The 11,298-nt window shown below is 35.1% G+C and overlaps 1 protein-coding gene across 1 annotated transcript; it reads left to right on the top strand.

Annotated features, from left to right (window-relative positions):
• The first annotated feature begins 415 nt into the window (after window positions 1-415).
• LOC126776537 (uncharacterized) lies at window positions 416-11,007 on the top strand. Its single transcript, XM_050499133.1, has 2 exons — window positions 416-582; window positions 10,750-11,007. Exons 1-2 carry the CDS (start codon window positions 486-488, stop codon window positions 10,950-10,952), a joined length of 300 nt encoding a protein of 99 aa, XP_050355090.1. The 5' UTR covers window positions 416-485; the 3' UTR covers window positions 10,953-11,007.
• The last annotated feature ends 291 nt before the right edge of the window (window positions 11,008-11,298 follow it).

The raw sequence follows: 11,298 nt of genomic DNA, 5'->3' as shown, positions 1-11,298 counted from the left end.
ATAAAAAAAAGGTTTTAGGTTGATCGTTGCAAGCTTTCTCAAAAAAAATAGCTAAATAACTCATTTTTTTATTGTACTTGATATTTAGAGTAATGCGGTAAAAAAACAAACCCTATTTTATTCATTTAACAAATATATGTAAATAAGATATAAATCTAAGATTTAAAGAAAAATCCGTGGTTGACCCATCATTATATGAAAATCACAATTAAAGCCGGATAACGTAGCTCGTATTTAAATCAATATTCAACCTTGCAAACTTCAAATCATAACCAGTATAACAAAATAATTATCCTCAATTTATAATACAAACAGACAAACAATATAAAATCAAGAATAATAAACATTCATGTATATATAAAGATAAAAAAAACATCAATATGACGCAATCAATGAGGCTATTTAAAGTCGTATGTCCAATGTATCGTCTCAAATAGCTTCAAGCTTTTGTATTATACGGTCATACAAAATAATATTCTGTTAAAATGAAATCTGTTATAATCTTATGTGTTTTGGCCTTCGTCGGGTTATCATTGGCCGAGTCCTTATATCCACGAGGGTGTATATATGCCTTAGGAAAGTGTAAGTACTTATATATGTAATCTATACTTATAAGATTAGATTTTTTTGTATGTTTGTTTGTAATGGATAAACTCATAACCTACGTAACCACCTTTTCACCTATACATAGACTATATTTAAAAAAATAGAGATCCCCTCGACAATTCCAATAATATAAACCAATTCATCAATTTTCTTCCTATTATTGGCGTAAAAGTATATAATAATAGTAAAAGATATTTTTTTTCTGTAGCGGCGGATCGCTAGTATATAATATAATTAAACATACTATTACAGTAACAATAACAGCCTGTGAATGTCCCAGTGTTGGGCTAAGGCCTCCTCTCCCTTTTTGAGAAAAAGTTATGGAGCTTATTCCACCACGCTGCTCCTATGCGGGTTGGTGGAATACACATGTGGCATAATTTCAGTGAAATTAGACACATGCTGGTTTCCTCGCAATGTTTTCCTTCACCGTCAAGCACGAGATGAATTATAGTAACAAATTAAGCACATGAAAATTCAGTGTCTTTTATCAGTGTCAATTATCTTTGTTGTTAGGTAAGTATCATATTACAACAATTCTGATTGTTGTTAACTTTGAATGTATTGACTTGTTTTCAACAATTAAAAGTACGTTCATCATGCCGAGTTTCTTTAGCCGGTTCTTCTTAGGGCTGGGTGTTTCTTTTCCGAACCGGTGGTAGATTCTAATTTGACAATCAATAAGTTAGTATAATGCTTCTATATGGAATAAAGTATTTTGATTTTTATTTTTTGATTACACAATTATTTTCTAGTTAAAGAAATTTGGATAGCGTCAACATTTTTTTCACCTACACAATTAGAGTTGACCCCAAACAAATTAAGAATTCCATTTATTTAATTTTAATGTTCAAAAATATAATATGTAGTGGTGCTTAACAGTAAAACACTTCTCGTCAGTTGTTTTCTCCCTCCCTTTTAGAACAGATAAGTGTGCTATTAATGTATCTATTCATTAGTAAATAAATAAAATGGGCCGATAACTAATAGTAATACAATAATTTAGTGAAATAAATAGCTAATTAGTACGGCTGCAGGTCGCGAGTTATTAGTTTCAAACCCCCAAATTTCTAAGTCGGCAAGGTTGTGACAATGAATGTACTAATTTGAACATTCAAAGGATATGCGCATCAACATTTCACGACATAAAATCTTACAGAATAGCATTGCTGTACATTAAATATGTCTTTGTTGATATAATTCTGTTCTTCTATTTTATGTTAAATATTTTTATTATTATTTAAATGTCTGAACTTAAATAATATAATGATTATTTGCCCCAAATTTTATGTATTTATTACGCAGCAGCCCCTTTTGGAAATTTCCTTCTATTACAGCCGCTATTGATGCCTTACTTAAAGACACCGTAGCCAAAATTCTAAATTTTCAATTATTTTTTACGATACACGTTCTTGGACACAATCAACTCTTCCAGTCAAATATGGCGGCTTAGGTATACGGTCTACGTCATCTTTGGCGCTCCCAGCTTTCTTGGCCTCTGCTAATGGTTCTATCACTCTCGTCAGCCAGATATTAAGCTTTCCAAGTTCGATGTTGTGAAGGATCTTGCTAATGCTAGGACAGCTTGGAGTGTTTCTTGCCCTGAGAAAGTATTTCCCTCATATATAACTTGTCAGAAGCACTGGGATTTACCCCGTATTAAGCTTACAGACAATTTGCTCCTATCCCAGTGTACTTCAGATACAGACCGTGCAAGACTGCTAGCTGTATCTGAAAGAGAGTCAGGCCACTGGCTTTAGGCTCTCCCTTATAAAATCTAGGGACAGTATTTTTTTTACACCTTTAAACTTAAGCGAAGTAATTACTTCGCTTAGATTTAAAGGTGGGCGAGCCTCATGGACTTAGGTGCCGCAAAAGCGCTGGCAGTGCATATCCCCATGGATCTCTTAATGACATACTTCGTCGGGCTTTTGCCACAGCATCGATTCCTGCCACTTTGGAACCGAATGGTTCATGCAGAGATGATGGCAAGAGACCCGATGAAGCGACATTAGTGCCATGGTCGATAGGACGTGTTCTGTGTGGGATGCAACTTGCGTATACGTCTCGTAATATAGAATTCTTTTATCCAACGAATATGAATTTCGGGGCTGGGTTTTGAAACATTTGGTCCATGTCCGATACAAAAAGAATCATAAAAGATATTTCTAAGAAACTGGTCAACACTTCTGGTGACTCAAGAGCTGGCGCTTATTTAGCCCTAAGGCTGAGTCTAGCGGCGAGAGAGGCAACAGTGCCAGCGTCTTGGGTACAATGCCACAGGACAATCTTTTAGACGGCGTTTTTCTGCTTTAAATTTGTTATATGTATTTTGTTCTTTTTATTTTAATTTTGTATTTTATAAGAATGTCTGTATATATAAATTGAATAAAAAAAATTCAAAATTATATAATGATTAGATTATTTTGACTTCAATAGATAATTTTGCTAGCAATTTTTATATTCAAATCACGCTGTACATTTACAGCCGAGATGACCCAGTGGTTAGAACGCGTGAATCTTAACCGATGATCGTGGGTTCAAACCCGGGCAAGCAACACTGAATTTTCATGTGCTTAATTTGTGTTTATAATTCATTTCGTTCTTGACGGTGAAAGAAAACATCGTGAGGAAACCTGCATGTGTCAAATTTCACTGAAATTCTGTCACACGTGTATTCCGCAAACCCACGTTGGAGCAGCGCGTTGGAATAAGTTCCAAGCCTTCTCATCAAAAAAAAAAAAGGAGAGGAGGCCCTTAGCCCAGCAGTGGGATATTCATAGGCTGTACAATTAAAATTAATTGTATTTTATAACAAGTGCTAAGTGATTAGTCGATGTTAAATCTTACTTACATTAATAAATAAATCTTCCTAAAAAATGTCATGTTATTAGAAAAGGTATTGTGTCTAACTAGAAACATTTTCATCCAACGTAAAGCCTATTCCAATCACAAGAGGAATAAACCCAAATAAACAACTTTGACATTGATATTATTGGTCACCGATTTTAATTGTCGCGATATCACATTGGTCGAAATCTTTAAATATTCACTATGGATTCGAGAAAAAATGGCGCTTTCAATGTGCGCGAAATTATAATCGGAACTTCGAAAGGTAAATTAATGTAGTTATAACTTGTTAAGTGGAATAGTGTTGTATTATAAATAAAGGTAAATTAATCAAGAACTGTTTATAGTGCGTAATACAGCAGAACAATTAGAAAATCGTATGCAATTTGTAATTCTAAGGTTTGCTTACCTTTATTCCTACTCCGATCGGAATAGGGTATACATTACAGTACAGTTCCTTACAGTACGAATGTTCTGTTCTTCATACATATGGCTCCATTTGTTAAATCACGGCACCGAGAGTAACATTTCTTCGTAAATACCAGTTGGTTTCTTGACTTCTACTCAATTTCAAGGGTGTAGCTATTTAATTTAAGGGAAACGAGTTCACTGCGAAGCAGTGGCGGATTTACAAGTTTTCATGGTATATACTGTAAAGTTTTTGCCGCCCTTGCCTCTGTTATATTTTACATGCCTACTACTGGTTGGAGGCGTTTATTTTCTCGCTGGAAAAACGCGTTTAAGCGTTTCCCCCACATGAGTATGAGGATATGCGAGACTCACCGTTTTACTCTAAAATGTGGAATTTTGCTGCACCGTTAAATGTACAATGACAAGTCATCAGCAAAATTTGTTGCTGCCTTCTATCTGTAAAGCATCAGAAAACCGTCAAGAAGAAATCTTTTTGATTTCTTTGAGCCGCCCCAAAAATCTGCCGCCCTAGGCTGAAGCCTACTCAGCCTGCTGGTAAATCCGCCACTGCTGCGAAGACTAGTTTAGTATAAGGTCCATATACAATATGTATTCATAAGTTATTTTAACAGCAATGTTTTAGGCTTTGCGTGTGTTTGGGTAATGAGCCTGTTTAATATATAAGAGTATGAGCAACGTAGTGTTAAGCGTATTGCTCACTGTGTCAGTCTTTTTGCTCTCACAAAAGGGTCTTATCGTCGTATTTTAACAAACGGCCCCTAGTATGTGACTCACTAAATATTTCAAACTTATATTTAAAAATCCTGGTATATAACTTTATTACACATTCAAAAATAAACGTTTAGTGTTTAAATATACACATGTTATGAACATGTACATGAAGAGTGTTTGGTAGAGTGGAATAGAGGTGCTGCAATAGAACTTGTGATTTTCGTAAGACCTAAGAGATTTTTTGTATTAAGTGCATCCATTGAAGTAAGCACTTGAAGCTTTGGGAAACTAAACCACTATACCACAATAGCGAATAAATTACGACTTGTTATGTGGTGTTACTTTTATGGTGGTAATAGAGCACTACCATCATGCCTCTTCGCGTTCAAGGTGTTACAATTACGTCAATAAGATTGTTAAAATTTAAGGCATCAATATAAAATGTATTAAACAATATCTTGACTTAGTTTTTTTTTTCGGTATATAAGTCTCCCCGACACAGAAAGGAAGAAGGTTTTTAAGGTGACGGTACAAACTACAACTTCTTCTTCTTCTTCGAGTGCCACTCCGACTAGCGAAGGTTGGCAGTCAGCTTTAAGTACTCCTTCTTGTTCTTCGCGAGGCGAAAGAGTTCGACAGCACTCGCGATTCCCGTCCTTTCACGGATGTTGCACAGCCAAGACTTTTTTCTGCGCCCAAAAGCTCTCCTTCCGGCAACTTTTCCCATCATAATCAGTTGCAAAAGTTCATATCTTTCATGCCTAAGCACGTGTCCGAGATATGCAACTTTTCTCTTCTTGACAGTCTCCAAAAGTTGCCGTTTTTGGTTGACGCGTCGCAGAACTTCCACGTTGGAGACCTTTTGAGTCCAACTAATGGCCAACATACGTCTATAAGCCCACATCTCGAAAGCTTCTATACGTTTTTTGAGGTCTTCTTTAATTGTCCGCGCCTCGCATCGTAACAATATAGGAGTCGTATGCGCACAGGGATCTTAAGTCTGCGATTGCAGAGTACTTTTTTCAACGTGCAGAAGGCACTTCGAGCTATTTCGATGCGAGTCTTTACCTCCTGTTCACAGCTCCAGGTGTCATTAAGCCATGTCCCCAGATATTTGTACTTGCGCACCCTCTCAATTTTTTGGCCTGCTACAATGATAGCAATGTCATCGAAGCTATGTTTAGATAACACCATGATCTTCGTTTTTGATAGGTTCATCCTCAGACCAGCGTTTTCACTGCACTCATTAACACGGCTCATAATTAATTGCAGCTCTTCAGGAGATGATGCTATTAGGACTGTATCGTCAGCGTATCTGATGTTGTTAATATACCGGCCATTTATTTTGACTCCACATTCTTGGCCTTCAATTGCTTCTGCTATTATTTGTTCCGAGTACAAATTAAATAGCGTGGGTGATAATATACAGCCCTGTCGGACTCCTCTCTTTATTTCTACCTCATCAGTCTCCTCATTGTCAACTCGTACAGTAGCCTTCTGGTTCCAATACAGATTCTGGATAATACGTACATCTTTTTCATCTAAGCCGATATCATGTAATATTGCAATTAGACGGTCATGCAGTACTCTGTCAAAGGCTTTTTCGTAATCGATGAAACAAAGGAAAACGTCTTGTTGCATGTCTCTGCATTTTTGTACGAGAACCTGCATTGCGAAAAGAGCCTCTTTCGTGCCCACTCCTATTCGAAAACCAAACTGACTATCTGCGAGATGTTCGTCGCATTTAGCTCTTATTCGCTCGTGGATGATATTCAGAAATAGTTTCAATACTTGGCTCATAAGGCTAATCGTTCGAAACTCTTCGCACCTTCTTGCGTTGGTCTTCTTAGGAAGCGTAATAAAAGTTGAGGTTAGCCAGTCTTTGGGTAAGTGGCCAGAGTCGTATACCAAGTTAAAGAATTTAACCAGGAAGTTAATATTTTCGTCTTCAATAAGTTTGAGTACATCTATGGGAACATTATCCGGTCCGGTTGATTTTCCCGTTTTAGCTTTTTTAAGAGCGTTTGTGACTTCATTTTTCAGGATAGGATATCCCTCATTTGGATCACAATTTACCGCTATGCTTCGGAAATCGTCGGCAAACATTGATAAAATGTATTGTTCCCATAGGTGTTTTTTTCCTGATATATCTAATATGGGAATATTATTTTCATCCGTAAGTTGGTGAGTGGTCTTTTTGTGTCCTACCAAATATTTTATTTCCTTATGCAGATTAAATGCATCATGTTTAGCATAAAGGTCCTCCACAAAATCACACTTGCACTGATACCAAGCATCTCTAGCATAACGAACTTCACGCCGAATTTTCTTATCAATCTCAGTATACTTGCTATTGTCGGAATTCTTGTAGATTCTCCTTTCTTCGATAAGATCATATATTTTTTCTGTCATCCAACTCTGCTTAGGAATCCAATCTCTTTTCAAGTGTGTCTTATTGATGTTTAATATTTTGTTCTTCATTGAACACCACTCTTCCTCCACCGTACGCATTATCCCAGGTTTCTCATATTAACACAACTTAATATTACATTATTTCTACTATAACAAGACTAAAAATCAAGATGGCCTAGTGGTAAGAACGCGTGAATCTTAACCGTTGATCGTGGGCTCAAGCCCGGGCAGGCACCACTGAATCTTCATGTGCTTAATTTGTGATTATAATTCATCTCGTGCTTGACGGTGAAGGAAAACTGCGTGAGGAAACCTGCATGTGTCTAATTTCACTGAAATTCTGTCACATGTGTATTCCACCAACTCGCATTGGAGCAGCGTGGTGGAATAAGCTCCAAACCTTCTCCTCAAAAAGAGAGAGGAAGCCTTAGCCCAGCAGTGGGCCATTCAGAGGCTGTTACTGTAAGACTGTAAAATATGACCTTTGTATTAAACTTTTTTGCGATGAGACGAATAAAAAAGCATTAATATCTTGTAAGCAAATATCTGTGGACAATAGCACTGGCAGCTTACACATCGTAACTGTCACGGGCTTTTTATTTTATTATTACTTTTTTAGGCGCGTAATTGTTATCTGTCAGTTTAAGATGTATTTGATCTGTAAATGATTTTGATGTAAATAATTAGTTAATTTGAATCGTTCACTTCGGGTATTTATAAAATATTGTTAAATTCATCATTTTATGATTAATTACTTCTTTTTAATTGATATTTCAGTCATACAAAATATTTATTAATGTTTCGGGGCAAAGTCGCAACTTATTCGTAGTAGTTAAATGTTTTGCGGTAGTTATTTAGGTAGTAAATAAAAAACGTTTTATCTTAAATAGTATTGTTTTCATAACAAGTTTGTTTTCATTTCTCCGTTGATAACAATAAATATATAATTAATTGATCATACATTATATTTACATTATTGAGTACTTATGAATAGATAGGAATTAAATACTCAATTATGAATTCATATTGAGGAATTCTCGACATTTTTGGAAAGATACCATGGAGACGGTAATCTCGAATATTCTCTGGTACATATAATAAGTAAGGGAATGGTTAATAATAATATTATTATCGTTCAATTTTATTAGTATCGTTTATTTTGTTTGACATTGACTAAGTAAAGGAAGATCTCTAAAATGAAAAGTTGGAATAAATAACTTTATCATCATTCTAGGCACCGTAGTCTGTTTGACAAAACAAAAAATATTTGCTCCGTATTCCATTTTTAAATTAAAACCCCCTGTGTACCCCCTGTACACGTTTAATTTTAATATGATATAATAAGTTTAATAAGGAATGAAATGAGAAATTCTGTATTTTTATAATATTACACACGGTGCTGCTCGCCAGTTCTGTTAGCTTGAAATTACAGTACAGTAACAGCCTGTTAATGTCCCACTGCTGGGCTAAGGCCTCTTCTCCCTTTTTTTCTGAGAAGGCTTGGAGCTTATTTCACCACGCTGCTCCAATGCGGGTTGGTAGAATACACGTGGCAGAATTTCAATGAAATTAGACACATGCAGGTTTCCTCACGATGTTTTCCTTCACCGTCAAGCACGAGATTAATTATAAAGACAAATTAAGCACATGAAAATTCAGTGGTGCTTGCCCGGGTTTGAAGCCACGATCATTGGTTCAGGCGCTCTAACCACTAGGCCTTCTCGGCTAAGCTTGAACTTTGCTTAGATTAAAATATTTACACTTTTTTCTATTAAATAATCACATAGAATATAAGTTTGATCTTTGCCCTTCTTATTTTGTAATTTTATTAGTAAAATTAAGAATTCAAGATTTGTACGCGGACCAAGTCGGACATGTCTGTTAGTAAATATAAAGATAAGGTTAACTACTAACAGAAATCAACACCTTGACATTATCTTGAGTTATTATCTTGACCCCTAATTTTCCTTAACAAACATTTAATTAAAAAACAGCTCTATTGTTAATGTCATAAGTACTACAATGGCGCCTTATGTAGAATGGTCTATATATGTTTGTTTACTTGAATATGATTAATACCAATGTAATTGTTATTTAGGAATCTTACAAACTTGATTTCAGTCTTGCTTCTTTTTTGTCGCAATTGTTTTAAGTTATATAAAATATAGCTAATGCTAAAAATTAATGAGTCTATACGTATATACAATAATTTAATGTAAAATGTAATCACTGTATGGGATAACACTGGCCCCTAAGACACGGGCCTTCCTAGTTTATGGCTACAGGTTATCTTGAAGGTGAATGTATGTACAAAAAATATTAAAAAAAATAATATTATTAATTGTATATCCGATTATAAAGGTTTCAAGTGATGGGACGATTTTTATTTAAAGAAAAAGTTTATAATATGAATATGAATGCTGTGACGTTTCTGACATTACGGAGATCTACAAATGTTACAAAAAAAATATTTACGGGACCGACAATTTATTGTATATGCTGACATAATAAACATTAAAAAAAGCTACATATTTTGTCTGTCTCATGAGCTATTAAACTAAGAAAAAATAATTATTTTTTTATAATATTTTAATTTAGAAGTCTTATGTGTCACAGTTATTAAAAAAAAAAACAGAAGCGAAAATAATCGTTGCATCTGAAATTGAATTCACGTCCAAAGATCTTTAAAAACACCATAATCAAATAAAATATAAAACGCAATTGCGTTGATTAAGGCATGTATTATGTACGTTGTATAACATTCATTTATTTTTAATTAAAGTACATGAAAATTAAATAATATAGAAAATCTGTAGTAAAAGTCGGTAATTGTGTAATCAGCCTCATTAATGTTTGAATAATAAATAACGTGTGTTCTAACATACTATTCAGAACTAGAAACTATATATAATAGAACATATTATGTTACAAATAAAATTAATAATAAATGAAGCCGTAGTTCACGTTATAGTTACACACAGCTTGTGATAATACAATTAGAAGTCATATTTATGAGTATATAAACTTTTCGAATGCTTTATTTGGTGGTAGGGCTTTTGTGCAGGCCCATCTGGATCCAGTCACGCCAGTCACTTATCACATATGCTACCGCCAAACAGCAAGACTTAGTATTGTTGTATTGTGGTGTTGAGAGCGAATGAGACAGTGTAATTAAGTCAAAGCCCAAGGTCGGTGGCGTATTGACAATGTACCTACTTTAAGGCTTGCCGCTAAAGCTCGCTGCTCGGTTTCCAGGGAAACAACGTTTGGACAGAGATCTGATTTTACCCTCTTTTGCTGATAAATAGATATAGTATAGTAACAGCCTGTTAATGTCCCACTGCTGGGCTAAGGCCTCCTCTCCCTTTTGAGGAGAAGGTTTGGAGCTTATTCCACCACGCTGCTCCAATGCGGGTTGGTAGAATACACATGTGGTAGAATTTCAATGAAATTAGACACATGCAGGTTTCCTCACGATGTTTTCCTTCACCGTTAAGCACGAGATGAATTATAAACACAAATTAAGCACATGAAAATTCAGTGGTGCTTGCCCGGGTTTGAACCCACGATCATCGGTTAAGATTCACACGTTCTTACCACTAGGCCATCTCGGCTTCTGGGGTCCTGGTCTCCTCGGTAAGTCGTATATACGTGTCAAAGCGTACATACGACATGAGATGATTTCACTTTGACCAAGATAAATAGATAGAAAACTTAAATGTATTTTCAAATTTACAGGCGTCAGGGAGTGCGAGGTTGGTACCCATGCGTACACCACCGGCTGTGGCGCACTAACTCCCGAAGCAACTTGCGATAATCCGAACCCAGTAGCAGATAACAGGGCCGCTATTTGTGATTACTCAGCTTGTTATTGCGATCCCCCAACCGTGAGGGACACCACCAGCGGCAAATGTGTGAAGCAAGAAGATTGCCCTAAGTGAAGTTTATTAAACTTAATTCTGTATTATTGTGATAAAATAAAATAATGATAACCTATTTGTTTTAAATTTATTTCTTTTATCAAGATTATATATGACACAAATATTTTAATTTATCCCAGTAATGTTTTTACAAAGTCTTATTTACTTAAATATTGGAGGATCAAATAACAAATGAATATTAGATATAATATAATATATATATAGATAAATTATAGTAATTAAATTATTACATTTAAAGCCTTCTCAGAATAGTCTAGAGCGAGATACGAAATGAATTCTTACAGAATATCTCTGCAGTTTATGAATGAAATATGAATTGAATAAATGATATATATTTTTAATAACT

Source organism: Nymphalis io, chromosome 20 (genome assembly GCF_905147045.1).
Source record: "Nymphalis io chromosome 20, ilAglIoxx1.1, whole genome shotgun sequence".
Classification (NCBI taxonomy): Eukaryota; Metazoa; Arthropoda; class Insecta; order Lepidoptera; family Nymphalidae; genus Nymphalis; species Nymphalis io.
This window is presented reverse-complemented; position numbering and strand designations above follow the sequence as displayed.